At 39.4% G+C, this 26,011-nt stretch overlaps 1 protein-coding gene across 1 annotated transcript in view; it reads right to left on the bottom strand.

Moving 5' to 3' along the window:
- The window catches only part of LOC139719890 (FYVE, RhoGEF and PH domain-containing protein 6-like), a 30,890-nt gene extending 5,200 nt beyond the window's left edge, over positions 1 to 25,690 (bottom strand). Inside the window, exons 1-12 of the mRNA XM_071631275.1 lie at positions 25,421 to 25,690; positions 11,187 to 11,460; positions 7,585 to 7,739; positions 6,788 to 6,944; positions 6,118 to 6,205; positions 5,360 to 5,410; positions 4,809 to 4,867; positions 3,723 to 3,794; positions 3,136 to 3,204; positions 2,466 to 2,549; positions 1,690 to 1,766; positions 902 to 1,004 (exon numbers count right to left, since the gene is read on the bottom strand). Of these exons, the coding sequence (XP_071487376.1) occupies positions 902 to 1,004; positions 1,690 to 1,766; positions 2,466 to 2,549; positions 3,136 to 3,204; positions 3,723 to 3,794; positions 4,809 to 4,867; positions 5,360 to 5,410; positions 6,118 to 6,205; positions 6,788 to 6,944; positions 7,585 to 7,739; positions 11,187 to 11,460; positions 25,421 to 25,458 (1,227 nt within the window). The 5' untranslated portion in view covers positions 25,459 to 25,690. The remainder of the gene's footprint in view (positions 1 to 901; positions 1,005 to 1,689; positions 1,767 to 2,465; positions 2,550 to 3,135; positions 3,205 to 3,722; positions 3,795 to 4,808; positions 4,868 to 5,359; positions 5,411 to 6,117; positions 6,206 to 6,787; positions 6,945 to 7,584; positions 7,740 to 11,186; positions 11,461 to 25,420) is intronic.
- Positions 25,691 to 26,011: the final 321 nt, after the last annotated feature.

Genomic DNA, 26,011 nt, shown 5'->3' with positions numbered 1-26,011 from the left:
ACAGATTAGGGGAAGCATCGTGTAGCATATCTTGACCAGAACTTGGAGCAAAATGACAGAGCTACAGAGCGCACTGGAGGCAGTAGTGGATTTGCAATTCACAGTTCTGTTTTTCTTCGCTTTGCTTTCCCCATCTCCCAGGATGAAAACAAATTATGGCACTTGTAGGGCTACTCTTAAACGAGCTGTTACCCCGAAGCCATAGATAACAAATAGGAGATTAGTGCTTGGAGGAAGGGGAGTGTCTTTCCACAAATTTATCACAGCTACCACACATGTTTTTGAGAAAATGACACTCAGTGTCGTGTCTGTGACAGAAATGTACTTTTATTTCAGCTGAAGGCAAAAATCTCGCAACTGAATTCCATCCCACACGACAGGAGCAGATGGTAGACGTGCCATTTGTCTTTTTAAAAAAAATGTTTTGTTGAACATTATGGCCCCATGAGAATAAGTCCTCTCCAAATTGCATCCTGCCTCTTCTGGTATACATGTAACTTCTCTGTTTTGGCACAGAATAACAGAGATGTTACATCAGATATTGTCCAAATGATATCAAAGTATCTTTCTAAATATTTTGTTTCATGCTACCATGACAAAAACATTGCCACCAACAAAATTTTCGCAACAATATTGAAACAGACCTAACACAACAGAAAGTAAATGGGAGAACTTATTTTCCCCTATGTTCTTTGAGAGAACTTATACATCAGAGATTTGCCTGTTGAATATTGGGACTTGTTGAACTACAACGGCGCATTGACAAGTATTCCATTAAAAGAAACAAGAGAAGAAAACGCAGCCACACTTGTCAACACTTTCAAGCAGTACCGCAAACTGCAAACAAATTTCAGCGGTTGGCAATTTTAGTCACAAGCCTCACAGCAAAACGACAACTCACTCGGAGCTCTGGTCGGCCAAGTCCGAAGGAACTCTTCTTGCTCTCGTACTCTTCAATGGTCTTTGTGAGGGCCTCGTACCAGGAGTCACCATCCTCCTTGGACCTGGGAGGGGAAAATAAAAAAAAAAACATTTCATCATCATCAATTCACTACTGATAAGAAGATACAGGTGACATGAGCTTTCTAAGTAAGTATTTCTCAAATATTTACATGAATGAAGGAGTTTCCCTGTCTGACATAGCCCAAAGACAAAAAAGGAAATTAGTCTTTGGATTTTTTTTTTCTGTTTGTATATTATTTTTGGAAGGACCACTTGTTTCCTTCGGAGAGCAATTCTGATGACATGGACAGAGTTATTAGAAGTTTGAAAAGAGAAAATCATATCACAGAGGTACCAGCAATGTTTTGGAGAACAAGCTGACATGGTCCATCCTCCCCTCCCTGATGGAGAAGAGTCGATTCCGACAGACTCTTAATAAAGTATGAAGTGCTCTATCTGGAAACACTGATCTTCATACTGCCAAACAAGAGCATTTTTAACCCATAGTCAGGTAGCCGGAAGGATACACTTGGGTCATTGCTGGAAGATGGTCGAGATCATTTTTGCACAAGACTGAATGGAACAAGTCCTTTGCATCTCCATCCTAACAACTGCAGCAGCAAACTATGCATACATTTGAGAGATCTTGCAATACTCTTGCTATGTTTTACATTGGGATAAGATAACGGGGAGAGGGAGAGCCCTAGTGACGCTAGAATAGAAGTCAGAGGGAGGTGGAGAACTTACGAGGCCAGTAGTGTAAAGGACCTCTGCACACTTATGATGCTAAGCTCATAGCAATCGTCTTGGATGTTCCTGGAAACCTGTTAGAAAAAAAAAAAAGATGACAAAATTAACAAGGTTTAACCCTATTCCGATTGATATCTCAGCCATTTGAAAACCAATTTTCATCAAATAAATGTTGAATCCTTCTTAAAATTACATGCTCTTTCATATTTCATAAGAGGTTTCTCATTATCTCACTAAGGAATGTTCAAAACATGAACCCATATCTCAACCAGTACTGTAAAGTCCCTTTAAGTATTAAGTGTGCTATTCAGAGTGGGGATGTTCTTCTACTTGCCATTTAGAAAACAAGTGTCTAGCATCCAACAAAGAAAAAAGAAAACAATTATAAAGTTCTCCTCCTCTTTTTGCTTACCAAAGTGACAGCAGCAAATAAATCATTAAAAAAAAAAATCTTTTCAGTTCCTGAGAACAACTGAATATACTATGCCATGCAAGTTATGAATATAAGATGTATTTTGTACATAAACAAATTGGATGTTATGAGTCAGCATCACTTTGCATTCCATTAAAACAATATAAAAATCTGCTCCCTTATAATACACTTTTTCATAGAATAAACACGGCCATTTTCTTCCTAATATATAAATGCTAAGTGGAAGCTTGAATTTAAGTCTTCTTTCACTGCAAATCCCACTTATAAAAAAAAATGTATTTCTACTCTCAATTGGGGTAAAAATTGCCTCATAGATGCAATAGATTGGAAGACACCTTACCTTCATTCCAGCCAGTGAGAGCTCATTGTTCAGCTTGTACTGTCCAGGCGGGAATGGAGTGGTGTGTAGGAGAATGTCACTCAGCTGCAGAAAAAAAAAGAAAAAAACACTGTAAGAAAATCAGGTTTGTTTTGTTTTGTTTTGTTTGTTGTTTTGTTTTGTTTTGTTTTGTTTTTTTTTTGGGGGGGGGGGGGAAGTACATTTGTTTTTTACAAGGGAGGCTGCAAAATGCTCACATAGTTACATGTATTATGACTCGACACTAGCCTTTATACCTATGGCTACAATGAGATCTGCATTCATTTAACATTCCATAATTCCAAACATGTTGTCAACAAGGTGTACAGATCCCCCACCCCATACGGAGGAGAAGACGTGGACAATTGTCGGCAGATCAGAAGGGAGTGCCAAGTAAGTGGAACCCTTCTGTATCATGGATATCTTGTTAAGATCACTAAAATACAGGTACAAGACAAAACACATCTACAATTGTACTTGCATCTTAATGTATCCTGAAAAAAATTTAATTTGTCTACAATGGCATGCATTAAATTCTTTGATGTTTGAAAATAGATTACATTGATTGAATTGCAAGGAACACCTACTATCAAAATTTGACCATAGTGTTCACATAACATTGAACTGCTACTGAAATGGTAAAAGGGCTTACCAAGAAGAATTTCCTAGGTTGGTTGACCCGACGTGACATTTTCTGCAGCTCTCCTTCCTTGATGAATATCTGAAAAGACAATTTCGTAATCTTCTATTACTGTGGAGCACACATAAATTCTTAATACAAATGGAGGAACAATGAACCCCCTCCCCTTTCATGACTGCCTCATTGCTTGTGGTGGACTTAACTCGGTCAGCTATGGGAAAGAAAGACACAAATGAGCATCTGGGAAAAGAAAGAGGAGAACTTTTATATCTAATGTCATGCCCTACCACTTTATAAACCCCTTCAGTACATCACAATGTCTATTGACAAAAAGATTGTTCACAGTGTGCTGTTTGTCACAACATGGGCAAACAGTAACTGACTCCCTTTTGGAAAATTTTAGAGTCAAACCATGGAAATGGGCCCTTCAAACGCTTTTACATCAAAATCTGGTCAAAGACAATAAGACAAACAGTCTTCGGTTGACAACTAGAAGGACACAATAACTCCTGCAGTATTTACGTTCGGTGTTTTAACTTTCCTTCTGGTTCTCAGCAGACGACTGCTGGAATCCTAAAGACAGGTCACATGACACTCACCCTGCCTGGCTTCACGATCTCCTGACTGCCGATGAGACTGTGCTGAATGGCTAGCAGCTTCTCAAAGTTATCCTGTACACACAGACAAAAATATCAAGATGAACAAATATATCAAAAATAAGACAGCACACATTTCACAATGCGTCTAGTGTGAAAGGTCTGATCTGCATGGTCTCCTATATGTGCTTCCAGAGCCTGCATTATCAAAACAAATAAGCTGCTATGAAAACAACAAAATCATTTAAAAGTTATCCCTCATACTTCAGAACATACACAACTCTATGAGTGACCAGATTTACCATACTAAATATTTCCCATAGACAACAGTGTTACATTAATCCATTCAGTACGGTTCATTACCATGGTGATATTTGTTCATACCATAAAGTGACAGCATAATTCTCTAAACTTTTGCAGGCTTGTGTGTGTGTGCATATTTAATTAGTCTGCACATCATAACTCCAGTCAGCAAAGATGGGCTGAGAAAGAGAGAGAGAGAGTGCAAAAACCAGCACAAGATATGCTTGTTTATAAGAATGACAAAGGCTTTTTATTGTGCAAATGGGTCTGACACTAGAATAAAATCATTCCCCACCCAATGTCACAGGTAAATCCACCTCAAACGTACACACGTCAATCAACACGACCGACAGTTCTGCATCATACATGCATTATCTGATTTCCAATCTATCTCTAGTCAGAGACAATACATAAACATAACCTGCTGTCTGGGCAGTTGTAGTTTACGCATACATAGGCTCTTAAATAATTCATTACCCTCTCAATGTTTCACTACAAAGAACTACAATCACTTCAAATAGTGGTCAACTACCTTGCTCTCTGTTTCACACTCAACATCATACCTGTCGAAAGCAATAAAAGTCTCCCCTAAATCACTTTGAAACCATAAGTGCTCTTCTTCAATAGCTCATTCAGCCCTACGCCTCTGAGGACTATTAGTGATCAGAGACAAGCTTTACGTTACAACCACGCAATCCATTAAAACTCTAATTGGAAATAATCTGCTGCTTGTATTGCTTCACAGATTAAAGTGTCGAGTAATGAATGTCCGATCAGAATACTCACTCCTTGTCTCATACTCTCATTGGCGTGATTGGCTACCTCACTGACGATATTTAGGGCATCTGTGAGGAGGAGGAAAAAGGCGTACATTATGTACTTCATGTTATTGTCAACATCAAGAAATGTACTGATTCTTATATAAAATGTTAAGGATGCCATAGAAGTTAAGATGTGAGTGAGCAAAATTGTTCACTAAATCCAGCCACAGTTTATGAATAAAGGCAGAAATATAATATCATTAATACACAATGTCTATCGCTTCCGTACTGTCTTTTTATACATTACCTACATGTAACATGCATATAGATAGTTAGATAGATACACTGTAGATAGGTAGGTAGGTAGGTACAATGTAGGTAGGTAGATAGATAGATAGATGGACAAATCGATAGAAAGGTAGATAGCTAGCTAGATAGATAGATAGATAGATAGATAGATCTTGTTGCCCCCCAAGAAGGAATACATCAGTCATTACTACATGCCAGAGACCCAGTGCAGAATACTACTCAGACTTTCTGTATTATTGAGGCCAGTAAGACAGTTTAGATTCTCACCTGTCGTCTTTTGATGTTCCTCACTGTTTGCATCAAGCTGCTTCAGGTAATCTGTGAAAAAAACAAAGAAAACAAGGGCTTTATCAAATTTCATGTTTACACAACTCTTTTGTGAGGAAATTGGCTGCAAGTATTCAGATGCTTGAAGCTTTAAGCAAAATAATAATTATTAGGTCCATTTTCTTTTTTTGGGTGGGGGGGAGATAATGCTGAAATTGAGCATTTCATGAGCAAAGAAGGTCAAGAGTAACACTATCTTGCAATATGTGTAATCAACACATCACAATTTACCTTATAGAAATTTCATACAGGGTCTTTGGATGGATGCTGTAAAGATGACAATATTACAGGTTTTCAAAACAAAAAAGTTCCTGACATTGTCACTCAAGGTCGGTCATGAAAACCAAGGTAGCTGTAGCAGTAGCTGTCATGGTCAAGGTCTCTATCGGTCAAACCTCAACACTTGTCTTGCTGGAGGCACTAATGAAAGACAACAATGGGAAAACAAGGTCCTCTGGAGATGCTTGGCCTAACCTTACGAGGGTTTGACACCACTGTGACACTACCAAGTTTGATGCCGCTAGCTGGCAAAATGAGAGATTTTACTGAGATGAAGAGAGGTCTTTCAATCTACAAGCTTCACCTTCCTCCCAGTGAAACCCTCTCACGCTCACAACTAGAGAGTACCACTGACACTTTGTTCAGTAAAACTGCCTTTGGTGACGGAAGGGTTAATATTGGGAAGGCTTGTGCTTTACCTGTGAGGAGCAGCTTGTACTGTGGAATCCTCTGGACAGGCTTCAGCATGTAGTGTTTGATGGCTAAGCTCTGGCACCTGGGGCTCATCTGCAAACAAAAGGACAATCATGATTCATTTTTTAAAAAACTCCATACAACATTTGGACAACCCAAAACGTAACTTTCCCCCTTCCCAACAGAAGATAGGCCTGTACATGACTCAGATGTGCATAGGGTAATGCGAATGGCATTCCATCACCAGTGTACATCTATACCTTCCTATGAATATATATCAAGAAGTCAATGAATTAACTAACCTATTAGAAACTGTTTTTGGATGATCAAAGACATAGGATATCGTAACACAAAGAGGGAATAACATTAATCTGGGCTAAAAAGTAGGCGCTGACAAAAAGTCATTTACGAGGGAAGAATACATTCTGTTGCTGTGAGCAATAATCATCTCAATCGAAGCTCTTTTTTTAAAAGCCAAGAGCACTCCAATTAACATACTGTATCTAGTCTCCTCACATCTTTTAAAGTTTTCAGGCGGAGTAAGCCTGGGATAACATGTACTTGGGGTATGGAATTGGTAACATTGGTCATTAGGCCCCGTGGTTTCTATTTTTTCTCTTTTTCTTTTACCCACTGAGATACCAGCAATTGCACTTTTGATATCAAGTCACTCACCTCAAATTCCTTGACTGCCTGGCAGAAGAGGGGGTTTTTGTTGCAAGCCTCGTCAAAGGCAGCAGTGATGTTTTTAAAGTCCAGAATGTACTGGGAGTACAACTTGAGAAAGTGGCCCTTGGTCAAGAAGATGTCTGCTATCCTGGGATTGGTGGACCTGATACAAAAATAAATAAATAAATAAATAAATAAAATATGTAAAGGGGTGGGGAGGTGTGAAACCAGAGGAATAGCAGTGTCCATGTCAAATATGAACAAATTTCACATTTCTTCTTCGCAATGTGGCATCTTGGCCAGGAGCTCCACATGTAGGGTTCCAAAATCAGATTTGTGCTAAGTTCAGGGGAGCCTCAAAAGTCAATTGAGACTCGGGAGGAAATACATCTACCAATCATGAATGCAGAGCTACCATGTAGCAAACACTGAAAACTTGACATTAGTCAGAGATGCTCATTTAACTCATAATCTGTGATGAGACATTTTGACTTCTGGCTTTTAATCAAAAAGGAAAATCAGATTTCCACCAAGTATTGCACATACTACAGTCACAGGGTATTCAATCACGTGTAGCACTGGTCTTGGTGATTATGTCAGAGTGTTACAAACACACTCGAGCATCAGCCCAGGGTAACCAAAACTTGTTGTAGGGCAAGTAAGTTTTTTTAAAATGAATGGGTGCTTGGCTACCACAAGCATGGGGGTCATTCCTCAGAATATAATTCCTCAGTATGTCCTCAGAATGTCCATTCCAAGGAATTAAAAAAAAAAATTTTTGTCATGTTCTGACCGTCACTAACCAGTTCCTAATCCTGGACTCCAGGTCGGTCAGCAGACACTCGTTGAATATGAGGAGGTGGGGCAGGTGACCGATGATCTGGTCAAGCGTGGCCTTCTCGACGAGGGGCTTTCCTCCAAGTTTCTTGCTCTTCTCATCAATGGCTTGGCGGAGGTCCTACAAAGCCAGGAAGAAGAGGGAAAGAGAAAGGGATTTATTGAGTTTTTGCAAATTTTGTAGCACCATCTTGGGCCATTTTGTAAATGCTGATGATCCACAGCATTTGTATAGCGCCATATATCTGTTGTAGAAACATGTAAATATCAAATGCATGTATGATGGGGTGGGGTGGGATTCTGACAGACTTGATGCCAATGAACACTGTCAGATTAAATCAGGAAACTGTACATGACAGGTAAAGTCCAAGGCACGTAGTTTTATCCTCTTTTTCCACTCCACCAGCACTACACTCTACTTCCACAAACGATAATAACATCAAGACCAGTTTGCAGTCAGTTTACTTACAACGCGGTAAGTTGATCCTCATTTAATGTCATTAAAAAATGTTTGTGGCCTGAGCAGAACTGATATCCCGTCTGCAAAACCTTGTGAAATTGAAACCCATTGAAGCGAAGACTGAAGAGCCAGACTTTGGACAGAGCACAGATTTTACACAGTAATCTCATGGGGATATCTCTGTGTTATGATACTTGAAACATTAATCTCGCTGTACTCGGAATAATGTACATGCATTAAAGGACAAGTTCACCTTCATAAACATAAGGATTGAGAGAATGCAGCAATATTAATAGAACACATCAGTGAAAGTTTGAGGAAAATTGGACAATCGATGCAAAAGTTATGAATTTTTAAAATTTTTGTGTTGGAGCCGCTGGGTGAGGAGACTACTACAGCTTGTAATGTCATATGCGTACAACCGTATAAAGAAAATGTAAAGAAAATTCAACATATTTTCACTTTTTTCGCATAATAAAAGAGCACTTGACTTGCCGCTTTCTAAAGGCAGGGAGAATAATATTACCCATAACATATGTCGGTAACGAGTCAAGGGAATGTGTACTTTTTTCAAAAGATGATATTTTGTGAAATTCTCTTTATATTGTCCTTATATTGTTGTACGCATGTGACATTACACACTGCAGTAGTCTTCTCATCCAGCGGTTACTGCACAAAAACTTCAAAAATTCATAACTTTTGAACGTATTGTCCGATTTTCCTCAAACTTTCAATGATGTGTTCTACTAATATTGCTACATTCTCTCAATCCTTGTGTTTATGAAGGTGAACTTGTCCTTTAAGAATGGGAGAAATCTGCGAGGCTTTCTATGAGGAAGGGAAGGAAAAAGGGGGGAAGTCTCCACCAGACTGCAGATAATGGGTTTCTCTGGTCTCAGTTCAGGTTCTTTGAAAGTGGAGAGGTTTTGCAATTACCCATGCATGCTAATCACATTTCCATCTTATCATAAAAAGATTGTGCTGACGGTGAACCAATGAGCAAAGAACTAAAATAATAATTCCTTGATCAATTGGTAGCAAAACAATGAAAGGGGTCTCTTACAGTATATTGCCAATCAATTGTACATGCCAGTCAATCTGGTTCTTTATAGTCGAGTAATGATTTATCAGGGAATGAATTGGGGGGGGGGGAGCATCAATACCAAAACTGTCTTTCCATTTTTCTATATCATAATATGTGTAATATGCTCCCAAGGAGTACCGTTAACTAGCACTCCATTTAGGACTAATTAATTTATGGCAGTGGTAGCTTGTAAAAATGCACCTCTTCTCAGACTTTCTTGTGTAGTAAATCTCCAAAAAAATGACAGGCAATCCAGACTGCTCTAATGGTTTTACTTTCACATGCAAGATGGCATGCGGCTGTATTCTTGCTTCAATTGGACGTTATTGAGACTGCATTCGTGTGCCATTATTATACCACAAAACCCTCTTAGAGAACTCCCAGTGTAGTTGGTATTTACTGCAGCACAGTGGTTTTGTAGTCCCAAGATATATTTGTTGCTCATAGCGGTTGTTATTTGATATTGGGTGTCTAGCCTTTTGATTTTCTACCTACAATTTTAGTATTGGCAGAGGTAAGGAGTTGGCTTTGAACATTTAATGAGATATTTAGAAACCACTCAATGAAATGTTAAAGAGCATACAATTCCAAGGGAAATTGAAAGTATATTTGAGACAAATCGGTTTTGAAAGGTCCGAGATATCCAAAAACAAGGTAAAACAAAATGATATTGAAAGTCATGGCCTCTCGCATTTTATTAAGATCCCTTTCTTGGATATCTTGGCCATTTCAAAACCATGGATATCTTGGCCATTTCAAGACGAATTCTCATCAAATAAACTGTTAATTCCTTTAAAATTAACATGTTCTTTCATATCTTATAAGGTTTCTCATTATCTCACAAACACACACAAAAAAGTTGGAAACCTGCGAGCCCATCTAAATAAAAATGGTACCATCCCTCTAACCATCGAAATGCCTACAAACAATTGGTATGATCATTTTTAAAATCTTGACCTACGTATTAAAGTGCATTAAATGCATTAAAAATTAGATGTGTGATAGCGTACCGAGGTGTAGGAAGAGATTCTGAAATTTACTGCAGCTTTATCTTTGTCGAAGTGGACTTGGCTCTCAAAATACCCCTCTTCTGATTCTATCACAACAGGGAAATTGATGTATAGTGTGGGAGTCTCGTCCTGAATTTGTCTTCAATGTCATTAAGACTCCCCACTTGAAATTACATTACAGCTCTATACTTATCCTACGGTGCCTATCAAGGAAGTTTGTAGGATTTCCTGTATCAGATGTCAAAGTTCACATAGCCTGTACTACAGGGGTTGAAACAGCTAGACATAGGCGACTATTATATTCCACATATGTGAACATTTACGTCAGATTTTGCTCAACATTAGCATTTCCAAAAAAGAAAGCTTCTTGTCACAATATGCAATATAGACATTTCAAGACTTTTGTTCCTAGTGAAAAAAAAAATCAATTTATCGAGTTCATTGCTTCCTATGTGTAATAAATATTCCTCAAATGAAAACCTTTCTTCTTCAAAAGCATCCCTGCAACTACATCACAAACAAATACCGTTCACTGCATTGCTATACCTACAGGTATCAATTCTGCAAAGGTTTTTTACTAATAGAAGGCTTTCAGACTTCAAAATACAGACCATATAAAGACACTCCTTTATACAGTTTCTATGACAGCTCTCATACAAGAGTGCATAGTATCCGTTATTGTGATTATATATACTGTACCACAGCTTGATCAAGCATGAATGATGTTAGGTGAAGTAAGGCCCTGTCTACAGCACGGATTCACTGTGATAGGACTTCCATGATAAATTATCTCCAGAAATTCTGTTCACCAGCGTAACAGATATGAAGCTTGCAGATTACAAGCTTTCTAAAACACGGGAAACAGGAAGTATTTCCACTGTTGTCACAGCGAGTTGTTGCCAGTAGTCGAGAGGGCTACAATACACATGTAGGTGATAGGTGCACAAGCTACTGGTACATTTTAATACTGGTAGAGGGAAAACCTGCAGAAAGTGTGCAGTGAAGTTTACTCACCACATTCAACAGCTTGAGGACGTCAACGAAGACCTTCTCAGAGTCCTTTATCTCCTTGGCAACCATGAATGCCTTTTGCGCCTTCCTGCCCAGGCTCTGAAGTCGTTTCCGAGCGTCCGGCAGCTCCTCCTCCTCGAAGCCATCGTCGCTGATGTGGATGTCTGCTACGCCGGCGTAGTCATCTTCCTCGTCCTCGTCGGACTGCGAGGCGAACTCCTCGCCACCGCTGCTGTCGGAGAGGCTGACACTCCTATCCGACGGAGACCGGCGAGCCCTGCAGAAGTTGAAGGGGGAAGGGGGTGGGAGCAGGGAGAATATTTTAAAGAAATTCGTACTTATACTTTTAACAACATTTTTCTTCAACTCAATTAAAACTGAAGAAAATCAGCAGTTATTTTCTCATGGCGATTATATGTACATATGCCTCTTTAGTGACAGACCAGAACATTAAGCTTTTTATCACTTGGAACAATCACCACTTCTTCACTTTTTCAGGAAGTGCTTCACCAAACAATGCCAGTCCTTCAAACACTGGTAGTCATTCTACAGTTGTGACATAAAATTCTCACATGATGACGAACTACATTCTTGACAAAGGTGCAGAGCTCGTAGAATTCATATTGTGTCTGCAGCATGCCGGACTAGCCTGCTTCAGCACCACTCATTTTCACTTTCATAAAGAGACAGCGGCCCGAGACAAGTACTAATAGGCCATGACACACGGAAATCAAAAGCTCCGAGTGAACTTCGCTCTTTACAGTCTTATACATAGAGTCTCCATTTTCCACAACGAATATTTCCACGGCGCATTCATACATACCACCACGGCTCTTCCACCACAGGAGAATACGAAATATCGAACATTTTCGTTTTTCTCAGAAAGCTCCAACAAGTATTTCAAAGTGCAGCTCACAAGCAGACTTCTTGTGATAACAAAACATTCACATGACTACCAGGAGCCACAATTGTAAGCTTGTCTCATAAATAGTACACAGTTGGCTATCACTCGCTTTCGACCAGCACCATCCCCTACTCCTTCCTTGCCATGTGACTGACGGTCGGACGCAGTGTTTCAGATCTCTAGTGCTGTAAACTTTAGTGACTGCACTGTTTAGACTCCAGCAGAGATTTCCTCTGTAACTCTCCAGGAAGTACAAAGAGCTGACAGGGCACGAGAAATGAGTCAATGTCAGATACAGTGCATACACACCACTACTACAACCATCTTTCCTTTCTCTAGCTTGGGGAAATAAGTGTCTTGCCAAAAAAAAAAAGAAAACAAAAATGTATCTTGTTGCACCACATGAAATGTAGCCGTCTGATTTTCTGAATGAATCATCTGGAAGTGGATTGGAAGCTGAAAGGAAGGTGACGGGGGGGGGGGGGGGGGGGGAGCTAAAACACCTGCACATATCCACTCTCTCTTCCCTACATCAACACTGTCAAAACGTGTGGTCATTTGAATGTTTGTGAACACTGAAAGCAGTGATTAAACAATGTTATAATTATCACATTTGATGCATAGTTCAATTATATCACAAAATAGCCTAAGGGCTAAGGCACAAAAAATGTTTCAACCAGCCACGAATATCAAGGAGATAGCACTAACTTTCTCAATAAACCATAACAGTGATGGCTTGTTCTAGAAATGGTAAATAAAAACTATTGTTCACACTTTGTATAAACCTAAGCATTGATAATACTAATTAATAGTTTCATGTTGGATATTTTTATCTCTAACTCACATTTTAGAATTATTTTGAAGCACTTTACCTGTTGTTGTTGTTGTTGTTGTTGTTGCTTTTTTTTGGTTTTTTTTTTTTTTTTTTTGGGGGGGGGGGTTTTGCATCTGCAAATGTTAGCAAGGGGATTTAACCATGCCCAATCCACCTGTTTTTCCCTCATGTTTAAATGTTACAACACAACAAGATTGCAATTCAGAGATTATTGTGTCTGAAGAACTGAGCAAATCTAATCTGAACTGCAGCGTTGGGATGCTTCTAAGCCACCATTCGGCTTGCCAGGGACAAATGAAACTTATTGATGGACAAATGATACACATTGTATATCTGGGCAATATATGCATGTTTAATACATATAAAAGCAGCAAAAAAAACCCCCAAAAAACAAACAAAGAAACAAACTAAAAACAAACTAAATTCAGAGATATATGGAAATGACTGAAACAAGTGTCTTTAAAAATGAACAAAGGGAAAATGAAACACTGATAAAACATGATATCTGTAATAATCCACTTCTTCAGCAAGGATTATAGTGTACATAAGGCATGCCTCCCCAAGCAATCTGTGTCTGGAAGAATTTATACTACCGTAAAGACAGAAATATAATATATGGCGGGAGATGGGAGAGTCTTGGGGTGGAGGCACTACCAGCAGCAGCAACTTGAGAGTTTCTAGCTCTCAAAAGGAATCCACAGGAGGATGGATTACAGCTGTTCATACCTTTCTGAAATTCAGCACAGTGTATTTGATTCCAGTATCACCAATAGTGCCTCCTTGGTATGCCATAGCAGGACACACTCACAAGCATCCACAGGAAGTTATGCACCTTGGGAAAAAAAATCAGTTCAATCCTTCTTCAGAATTTTACTGGTGGTCGTCCACTACGTAGGTAGTGTCCACTGAATAGTGTAACATTTCTCTGGCCATACTCTCGACCACAGTCACGCTCGGGAGTATCTGTGGCATGCCAGCATGCTAGACATGAATCAACACTCCTGTAGCTTTCTTTTCTTTTCCAGCAGAGACACTGCAGCCCTTTCTAACCTTCTATACCCCACCCCCTCCTTACTGGTCAGTTGGTAATCTGTGACCTTTAACCATTTAACTGCCACCACTGGGTGCAAGGAGGAAACATTGTTGAGGGACTTTGACCCACGATTCCAGGAAATGGTCATTGGTCTGTGAAGAGGGAGGGAGAGAGAGAGGCCAAAACCTGAGGCACAGCAGGCAGCTATGAAAATGGGGGGAAAAAAAGGGGTGGGGGGGGGGTGAGGGAGGTCAAATTTAAGGGGCATCAAACTCTGAAAAGACATGATTTATTTTCCCTACTTCACTACTTTCCATTTAGTGTTACTGTTTCTCAGTGGATAAGTAATCAAAATGACCATGCATGTCATTCCGCTAACCAGTAAGCCAAAACAAGCATGGGTCCTCCCATCTCTGGATGCAGCGTGCCCCCAGTCTGATCACAGAGAATGAGCAATGGTCAAGTGACCCACCGGTCAAGCTGTATTCCAGACCCTAGTAATATCCATCTTCAAATATAGCAACCTCCTTTGCACACCAAAGAAATGATCTTATTGCACATGTGAATATTTTTTTGTCCTCAGTTGTGATGACCCACAAAAGTGACATTCAATAGGCTTTGTCACCTTTTATGGAGTCCTAAGCAAGCAAACATACTTGTGTTAATCATCCTACACCCATCTTATTTATTCTAATTTTACTCATCACCACTTCTACAGTGTATGAATGAATCATCAGGGCGACAAGAATTCAGGGTAAAATCTTGATTTCTAAATGGTCATTGCTTCTACTTTTTATTTTTACAGTCAAGTAAACATTGCTAGTGTACATTGTATATGACAGGCCAATGGGACTATGTCAGTGAGAAAAAAGATACATAAAAAAAAGAAGATATTACAATATCTTACAACTGAGGAAAAAATTCATAATCTTTCACTAAGATTTGTTTGTTTGTTTTTTGTTTTTTTCTTCTTTTTTTTTTGGGGGGGGGGGGGTTCTGTCACCTAATACTTATTTCCTCAATGTTACAAGGCATTTTAACAGAACAGATCAAATCAGACATTATGAATATTCTCAAGGAATGACCATACCTGACCACAATGACAATGAAGCCAAAAATGAAAGACGAATCGCCAAGATGACTCATAGATCAACAATGTGGCAGTCACAAAGGCCCATTCTTCCAGTTTCAGAAAAACATCAATGAAAAAATAGCTCCACTTCAATGCTTTACAGCACTTTTGGGTATTTTTATCCTCCAAATGTGCAGTACATAAACATGTTATCACCTGTGCCCAATCATCATACAGCTAAATATTACATCATCCTCTAGTTTCTCTTTGCTGCAGATTTATTGAATGAAGCAATACACGAAACAGGGCTGTCAAAGATGGGGTTCTCTTTGAAGAATCCATCTGGAGGTTTGGATGTGGAGTCGATGTCTTCTGATGCCTCTAAAGTCTAAATATATATATTTTTCCCCACATGCTCACTTGCTATCAATAAACTAACCCCTATTTATTATTTCAACTTTCTAGAAAACTGTCTCATTACCTGGCAGAATACACACACACAAAAAAAAATTGGTATTTACACACAGTAAAGACATAAATGCATGCTCAATAAAATTCCTTGGGGTGCACACAACATCACCTATGGGTATCATCTTGTGGCTTGACAAAGAGAGAGAAAGAGAAAGAGAGGGAGAGAGAGGGGAAGAGGGTTGGATCTTCCAACCACACATGTCCAGCCATGATTGGTCAAGCACTGACCGCCCTGCTCCTGCCACCACTCAGCCAGCTGCTTGCCCATTGGTCAGAGCGCAGCAGCCACACAGGGAAGGCCTTGGGTTGAGGGTAGGCGATTACATAATAGGCCAACCATGGCGACTGGGCGTGATACATGGTGACGCTGCATAGACAAGCCCGCTCACTGTGCAATGCCAACCAGCATGGTCCTAGCCCCCCTTGGCCAACCAGCAAGAATAGAAGGGGGGGGGGGGGGTTTGAAGAACCAGAGGGGAAAAAGTAAAAAGGCGGCAAACTTCTTTCATGTGTGCTGGACAATCAATGTGCCCTATACAGGGAACACCAAACAAGGACAAAGGGGGAGGGATACAACAAAATCTGGGAGGGGAATTCATGCATGTAGTATGGCTGTCTCCACATGACTGGACACAAAACCATCAAAGATCCACCATGTGGTATTCTGTCAAACTACCTAGAGTTCTTACCCCTCCCCCCCCCCCCCATCCAATTCTCAAGGAACATGTAATGAATGAGTTCATGTAATAATGATTAGGAGATGATCTCAATTTCCCAATCATAATCTACCTGTTGCTGTTAAAGGTACATTCATCTTGAAATCTCTGCTACCATGTTTGATATCAAACATTTATGAAATTTGATTATTTCAGACCTTAGCTGTAGCAGGCTTGGCACACTCCTCAGATAAATTGAAGAACACTGTTCACTTTTCAAATCTCTACATAAATAACCAGAAATGACAGTATCAAATACTCCGCTAAATCTCAGCATGTCCAGTATAAAAACATACAAATGGGCTTTCATGTATGCAGACGGTCTTTGCAGAAAGGAAGTGCATTATGTAGTTTAATAATGATCAGTCTCAAATCGATTCCAATGTATTGCAGAGAAAATATCTACTCCATGTACTATAAATATGTTCTATGTGAGCCCATCCCGTCAGATTGAAGTCATTTATATCCCTAGCAAAAGTGGAGGTCAACACAAGGAAACTGTGATGAACTAAAGCTGGGTCAGCCAATCAAATTCTCTTCTACTATTTTAGCTATCACACTGATTCTTTGCAACATGACTAGTCATTCAGCTACCACCATTCCTAGTCCTACACTTCACTTCAATAATATTGCCTATTATATTCTACAATCTTTATATAAGATAATCTAAACACACAGGAATGTTGAAAGCAATTTTTTTCTCATTCACCATCAATTCATAAACTTCTGTAACTGATAAAGTCCCCCAGGTATACCTTCCAGCGAAAAAGATAAAATACAATTGTGAAGCAATCAATTACATGTCCTTTACCAGACTTTGAATTGATCTTTAAAAAAAAAAAAACCCTCATACATTTTCAAACTGCCTTAAAATTGTCAAAGACAGGAAAATGTATTTCTCATAACATGATACTGTTTTCATCCAACAGGCAATCATTTTGGCAAATTTGGAGAGAATTCTAAGTCACATTTTAGCCAGTTCTACACTTACTACTCTCAATGCTACGTGTCACATTCACATTGTTAATATGATGGCCCTAATATTTCTCCATATTTTGTCTTTAAATTTGAGCTGGTCTTTTCCTTGAATTTTCTAACTTTTCTTAAAGGATATGATTTCCTCATTTTGCAGTCCATTCACTGTTTCAAGTAATTTAAAGGCAATACAATCTTCTAGTAGAATAAATTTCGAACATCTTCTTAATATATCTTAATGATATTTTCAATTAGGAAGACTTAGCCTTTACAAAATATCTTACTGGTACTCTGCCTACCATTAATATTACTTGACCATTTCATGCCACTTAGTTTGTACAATTCACATGTGAATGATAGGTAAAAAATCTGGATAAGTTTATTTTTAAGGAGTCTTATAGATTAAATCTATCAATTCATCAAGCACATTGGGGGTGGGGGGGGGGGGGGGGGGGGTGGGAGGAGGGGCAACTACAACTCGTACTGGACCAGAGAATCGTCTGAAGAGTAATGCAGTGGCACAATAGTCGACAATGGAATTGATGAGCAGAAATTGACCAAGCTTTGTTTTCTTTCATTCATACATACATTATATATATGGATACACACACACACACACACACACACACACACAAACACTAACACACACATAACTATCACATCTACATTTACTACATTATACTAAGGAAAATCTATTAAAACGATCATGAAAGGATAAATCATAAAGGCAAAAATGACATAAGGATCATTCTCTGCCCTCACCAGTGCCCCCCCCCCCAAAAAAAATCACCAAACATGTCATATTTAAATGTCATACTTCCTGTCTCACGCGCGCACACACACACACACACATACACACACACACACTCAAAAGCACATGGTCCGAGTCACCTACTATGTCTTGCTCCCAACATGTACAAAAGACAGCTAGCAAGAATGATAAATTTACCTGCTTCGGGGGCCATATCAAAGAACGAATGTTGCCAGGCAGAATGGATTGGAGCGCCAAGCATTTGATGAGCGTGGCGAAACAAGTAACAAAAGGGACAGAGCTTAGATTCCTCGTGTTCCAGCAGATGCTGCTGCTACTACTGTAGCTAGCTAGTCCCTAGTCCCGCACATATTGGTGGCACACATGGTTGGGTGCTGGTGCTGGGCCCAGCACAAGCAGAGCAGGAAGTGATGGTGTGTTAGCCAGGGCCCAACCTTCACTACCCTGTGGCTCTGAGCAGACTGTAGTCCAAGCACTGCATTTCATAGGGGAACTCTGCACCAGCACTGGCACACCAGTCTCCCCCACCACTCACTCTACTACCAGAGCACTTGTATGCAAATTTCAGCATATTTTCTCTTCTTCTTCCTCCAGCTTGCCACCCTTTGGAGCTCCATTTTCTCCTCTTATCTCTGTCACCTTCTCTGGCTGGGTCTCCCTCTCTCAGATCCCTCTACCTCCACAGGCCCAAAGCATTTTGTGCAAGCCACAAAGCAAACTTCCACACCCCCATTCCATATGCAAAAGAGATTGCTATCAAACCCTTATTGCATATGCGGAGCCCAGGTGTGTATATCTGTGTGTGAGTGTGTGTATGTGCTAACTTCAGCAATGACTTAGTGGGGGATTAGCACTGCCCGGTTATGTAATATTACATAAGACACTGAAACGGCAAATGGGGCAGGATGGTAAGATGAGGGGGAAAAAAAATAAAGCTGGCAGGCTGTAATGCTCAGACAGCAGGCTTTCCACCTCCCTGCCTTTACAGCGAGTGCACCAAGCCTAGTCGTTCTTGTAAAGGGGCCTAGCAGGCTGTAGGTAGGCGAGGTACATGGTAGATATCTGTAAGGCAGCCATTTTATTTCTCTTGCTTCCCCTGCCACCTTTTTCTTCAAATGGGAGCCATCTTTCCTTTGGTTCTGTGCACCTCTCACTCATTTCTAACACTTTTTTTTTCTGGAATCCATAACCGAATTTCCTTTTTACATGTATATCTTGCCAATGTTTGTGGATACATTTATTTACCCCATAAATCTTACTGAAATTCTAATTACACATTGTTCAATGCCTGGGACTGGTGCGAAACATATACCGGGTACAGAGAAAAGAAAACTGATCAACAGAGTAGTACAGTACTACCTACAGCAGAAAGATGGTTTAATTCTTTCTCTTTAGCTTTCTCTTAAATGCACTACTAGGTAACACAAATATGCCCTACTAGAAGTACTGATTTCTTCAGACATTCAACCGAGCATAGAAAACAATGAAAATATCTGACTTGTCAACCAGATATACGGGCATTCTGTAAATGCCCTATGCATTTCACAGGCAATACCCATTCATTTCACTGGCCCGTCGGTGAGTTTTAGTCGCCCCAGGCCGGCAGAAATTATGGGTTTGTATCACCCTATTTTACCATTCATCCACTGAACATCGGTCATGAGTGGGAAGTTCGGAACGCCTGGAACAGGATTCAAATAAAAATGACCACGACCTCACCACAATCCAAGTTCACAAGCACAAACAGAATCGCCATTGGAATAATGCTACTGGTCCCTACATCTTTACTTGGCAAGCTTTGACTGAGTGGATTCACATGTTGCCTTTGTCTGGGAAGAATTTCCAGCTTGTGGAGTTCAGAAACTAATCTGATCACTACAGAAATCCTACAGCAAACATCATCGCAAACATTTTTTAAAACTAAATTTCAAGCAAACCTCTCCTTTTCTGAGGGAAAAAAAATAACAAAATATCGAATTGTCATGGATAGGTCCACTTGTATTGTTAAAAACCCCAAACCCTTGTGGTTTCCTGTCAATTGTAACTTTCTAGGCTATTGAGTCAAAAAGGGGCCTGAGCTTCCGATCCTAGCAGATTGTCCTCTTCAGAGCTAATTGATGAAAATAAAAGCTAGGTATAAAGCATACACTTATCATGATATTATGGATAACATTTTTCTGGGTTACTGGTTTAGTAATTTGGATTTGGATCTGCACATTATTACGTGTATAGGCCTATATAGTGGGGTGTGCAGAATCTCCAAACAAGCACACGAAGTAATGTTGCATGATTATTTTGGGGGATTGACATGTCCAAAAACCAGAATTTTCACCAACTTGCACATAATGTGCTTGTAGAAAAATACAACAGACTGGCATATACTTTTGTTCTAAGTTACGTAAGGCACTTCTAAAGTTCTTTTTTCTTTTGTTCTGTATTTTTCAAAGAAAGTATGGGTAGAGCTGCCTTGCAGCTTCTGACAATAATTCTACAGAATGTGAGAAACACCAAGATTATGGTTTCACCGGTTTCACCAATGCTAACAACCATGATGACATTTTTTTTAAACTCTTTCATTCAATTACCCAACTCTAAGCGTGCCATTGTCTTACACTTGTCATAATTTACAGTTCACCAAAGAATTGGTGTAAGAAACAATTGCTTTCAAATTTGTCTCATTGATACATCAAACTTACAGCAATGGTGTTACTCTTCTGACTAAATTTTACGAGATACACAAATTGCAGTTTACCTCAAGATTATATTGAGACACATGGAACAAAGCATTCTACTTCATCAGCAGTCTGTGAATTATCAAATCTCCATGCATTTGAGAACAAAATAAACTGATTACCGGTACCTTATTTAATTCCTATTGTTTTTGTAAATGGACTAGGGTAGGACTGTGTCAGCACAAAGTGAATGCTCTTCGGGGGGAAACATCTCACTTAGTAAACTCTCACAGGTTTCTCCCAAAGCAGGAGAGTCTTCACACAAAACCATTCATAACTCATAGAATCCTTTTGTCTTAGATTTTAGAAAGCAAATTAAAGGTATTCGTAGATAGGCCTACAGTTGGCCCAAAATGGATCTAATAGGCTCATTAACAAATTTGTGTATAGTTATATCTCTACAAAAGTTATACAATTATAAAGCCACTGTTTACCACTGAGAGCAGTGATTTAGAACAAAAATGTTTTGAGTTCTCACATTTGATTCAAATTTATAGTTCACTTGTATTGCAAAATACCCTACCATATAAAACTTTGCAATAAAGCCAAAAATATAAGGAAATACCACTAATTTTCTCAATAAACCAGACCTGTAGATGGTTTATTTTAGAAATAAACTACTGTGCACATTTTGTATATTTAATAATACTTAACATTTATTAACTGACTAACATTTTTACATTGGTTGTTCCTATCCCTAACTCACATTTTACAACTACAAGCAATAAAGCCTCTTTTTTTTCCATCTGCAAATGGTAAAGAGTGGCTTTGATACAAAATTCTAGATGGATTCTTCTCCCCCCCCCCCCCCCCCATGATACCCACAAAACCAAACAGGGCAAAGCAGGCTCTGTGTGTTATGTTGAGAATAAAAAATGAACTGTTTCTCTCATGTTATCACTAGCAAAGAAAAAGAGCACACCAACTTAGTATCCATAATCATAAACACCACCATTGCCTGCTGCAGTCACTGAAAATGTTGAAATAAATGTCCAAGATTAGTAAGCAATGTAGGCCCGTATAGAGATTTCTTCACCAATCTTTTCATATGACACAAATTTGAACCTCATGCTTTACCAAGTAAATTAGGAAGAAACAAAGCATGCCTCCAGTCATTGTGATTTAAACAAGAATAAATCTGATCTTACAACAGGTTAGTTTCCAGTTTGGCATTATACTGACTTTGGTAACATTTTCAGTGCATAACCACATCCACAAATTTGCCATGAAAAAGACAACAGATTCCTTATGTGAATGATTCTTCTATGATTCCAATGCAAATTAATTTAACTTTGACATTATCACAGAATGATATCAAATTTGTACCTGCCTTAGTCTGAGTCCTGATATTGGCAAACTCCCTCTAACAGCCACATGTATGCCACACGTACAAACATCCAGAACTCAAGGGGTAAAAGTATAAGAGCTGAATGGTGTAGTTACACAGATAACTGGCAGTTAATCAAGAAAAAAAGACATCACAGCAAGCAGCTTACTACACATGCACACACAAACCCACGTAATATAGCAGACCAGTTAATAAACCTACACCGTGTACATTGCGGCTGGCTGAAGAAATATGGAGCCTCTGTGGAGGAAATCATAAACTCTTTCCACTTTCTATCTCCGACAGAGCACGCTGGAAGATAAAGGCCACTTTTGGTTTCTGTGATTGATTGAAGTGCGGATCGAGGAGCACGCACGGTGGGGAGCGAAGATCATCAACAAATGAGTTTGTGACTCATCTGATCTGGACAATGGTACCATCTCTTACATCTAATATGCAAGTTTCACACCTGCAAACACTCCCTTCTGATATATAAATCTGACACCATATCCATAAAACTATATGATAAAAGAAAATGACAAAGTTGCACATGAATCATACCACAACACTCAATCGTACGGTAAAAGGGTACTCTGTGCATATGGTATATCGTCCAGGTCCACATACGAACAGAACTTCATGCTTAGAACCAGGTACGTGCCATTCCACGTGAGATAATTGGAAATGGAATAAGAAATAATCCTACATTTAGCAGAAATTTATATTCTCAGTGTTCTTTTGACATTCATCTCCCCCCCCCCCCCCCCCCCAAAAAAAAAAAAAGAAGAATACCTCAATCTGGAAACACTTCACGGCAGACATAAAAAAAACCAACAACCTCACCCATGGTTCCAAGTTCCTTATTACTTCTGAATAAATTTGTGGGGGAAATTCTGCTTGATAAAGGGAATCCAATGGCATAATGACAGATCACTCTGAAAGTCCAGACCTTTTCTGAAATTTCAGCAAATTCTACAAACACATAGCAGAATATCATCAAGTATATATCTTTCCTGATATAATAAATATTTAGATCCCATTTTCATTTTGGTTTATACCATAAATCCTTCCACACCAAAGTGATAATTCTGCAATCCAAATGAAAACTATATGCAACATTTCCACCTTTTCTCCATTCTGCCACTTGCTCACTGTACCTTAGCTTTCTCAATCTTCAAGCATTCTTTGGTTCATTCACTCATTCATTCATTCATTCATTCATTCACTCATTCATTCATACATTCATTCATTCACTCACTCATTCATTCATTCATTCATTCACTCACTCACTCACTCATTCATTCATACATACACAGACTCACTCCCTTAATCACTCACTCACCTGCTCATTCATTCATCCATTCACGTACATCTTTCCTCAGTTCTTTAATGAGTCATTTGCATGACAAGTGGCTGCAACTTATTACTGTATTCACATACATTTTGAGTCACATGGGATGAATCCCAGCAAGCGTGAATGCAATGAACACAACAGAGACTCATTTCAGGCTCTTTCAGCACGTGGGAGCCATAAGAAATCTGTATCAGTACAGACAGAGGTCTGGGAGGTAGTCTGTTGAGATTGATTGGAAGTCTGAAAATTGTCTCCACTTCTTCAGACTTAGATGGAAATGACTGAAAAGTTTTCAAGTCCATTCTCAAAAGTTGGAAAGTCACACCCATAAAGGATATTGGCAGTGCAAAATCAAAGTTAAAATGAATCAAACACATTATGATACCAATAACGTGTGTTACACTAATTCCACATTGTGTCATGATATTGCAGATTAACACTCAACATTTGCCCTGGAACAACTTACAGAAATCACTTGAAGTAAAAAGTGGTACTGAAAAAAAAAATAGGCATCTTCATTTGTCGACCAAACTTTTCTTCTTACTAGTACTTCAAACATTTTCCAGAACCAAACCATACAACCATGAAGTAAGACATACACAGACAAAATTGCATCTTTCTAATATATGCTTCATAGATGCTCTTCAATAGATTAGCATGCAGCTCTACATTTTCTTTGCTTCTTTGGAAATGACATGTTTTATTTCTAAACTGAATGTCAGAAACAAAACCATCAGAGAATGATGTTGACATTGAGCTGTATGTTCACACGTGGCTTGATTTGATTAACAGCCATTTTACAAAGTAGTCTGAATGAATGAAGATAACATGCCTGTTTGCAAATTGTTAATCAAGCTGTTGTAATAATATATTTGGTCACAAGCAGCTTGATTTGATAAACAGCAACTGACAAAATGGGATGAATTAAGATGATATGCATATCATTTTGCAAATTGCCAATGAAGCGCAATGTAGTTACTCAAAACGGCAAGAAACAAATGTCATGGCAGAAGGTGTGATATTTGGAGTTGTTTCACATCAATGGTAGATTGGCCAAGACAAAGCACACAAAAGTATGTTATACTGAGTTTACATGAATTGCAATAAATTTCATATTTTTTATTTGCCCAATCTCTCTCTCTCTCATCCCTTTATGCTGTTTTTCCACTTTTAGCCACTACCACAGGTTAACACAATTGCATTGCAAACCAGAGAAGCACTCTGAGAGCGCAGACCTCCGCCAAGTATGCAGCTCATTTCCACCACTGATCTTGTTCTTCCATAGAGATATCAGTGATTTCCACCCATACGTATTACAGCATTGTGTGCTGAGAGTCACCCGATTTCCCAATATAGAAGCCTTTGTTATGTCATAAAAACTCAGCTGCACGGCGCACCTTCTCCTAGCAGAAACTAGAGCACGCACTTTAGTGCGCGCATTGTAACCTCAAATACGCGCAGCCTGAACTCCCAAGTTCATTGACCCTACGTGCCAAAATATCAAAAATCCTTCATAAATTCCCCCAAAATTCTCGGATTACTACCAAAAGTTAATCATATGTTACTTGTGTCATTCTCAACCTTTCCTGCAAGTTTCATCCCAATTCGTTCACTACTTTTTGAGTTATTTTGCACACGGACAAACTAACTAACTAACAAACCAACGGTAACGAAAACATAACCTACCCCCTTGGCGGAGGTAATGATGACTTGCACCACTGTATGATCATTTTTTCCAAACAAATATCATATTCATTGAACTATGTATGCATCAGTGATTGCTGAAATCATATTTAACAAAATGAGTGTTCTCCAGTGGAAGAAAACAAGGGTTAAGACATACTCCTTCTCCTGAAAGTGCTAACTGCTGGCATGATCATATACTGTAGTTTACCTCCCAAAACAGAAATTGTTTGATCCAGTTGTCTGACATTGACAAGACACACCTCAGCTCAATCTTCTGAAAAAAAAACCAAAAAAAAAAAAAACCAATCCGCACCCATGAGAAATGAATATGGAGATACTTCAAAGGAAACATGCTCTTACCTGTCTCCAGGGCCTTCAACACCCCTTGGTATATCCATGTAGCTGTGGTTGTCAGCTGAAGAATCAGACTGGATGCTGTGTGACCGACGAGGCTTTTGGGGAGCTTTTCTCTTGGGGTGGTTAACGGAGGACCGGCGAGTCTTCGTCGCAGCAGGGCGTAAGAAGACTTGATCCAGCTCTGGGTTAGGAGGGGGAGGGGGTGGAGGAGACGGAGCTGGAGATGGAATGTTGTTAGAAGCAACTGATGGTATAAACTCTGGATAAACATAGTCATTATCTTTCTCTGCCTCATCATTCTTGATGGGCTCCAGATAAAGGCCATCATCGATGTAGCCGCTGGCCCGATTAGAGTTGGTTTGCGCCGTTTCTTCACTATTGCACGTTGGAGGTTTCATGTTCCGCTCCAAGGTTTGCTTGCCTGGAATGAGTTCATAATCATGGTCCCTGTCCCCATCTGACTCTTCATCTTCTTCAGGCCGACCAGGTGAGTTTGCTTCGGTGTAGATATTGGCTTCACCTTCTTCATCAGCCGTCTTTGCAGGAGCATTTTTAATAGCATCAGTGCTCCCTAAAGTTACGGAGCTTGTGGGC

The sequence above is a fragment of the Diadema antillarum genome, unplaced genomic scaffold (assembly GCF_040938485.1).
Source record: "Diadema antillarum isolate AM-2024a unplaced genomic scaffold, OU_Dant_1.0 scf00000116, whole genome shotgun sequence".
Lineage (NCBI taxonomy): Eukaryota > Metazoa > Echinodermata > Echinoidea > Diadematoida > Diadematidae > Diadema > Diadema antillarum.
Note: the sequence above shows the minus strand (reverse complement) of the source record. Positions and strands in the feature narration are given on the sequence as shown.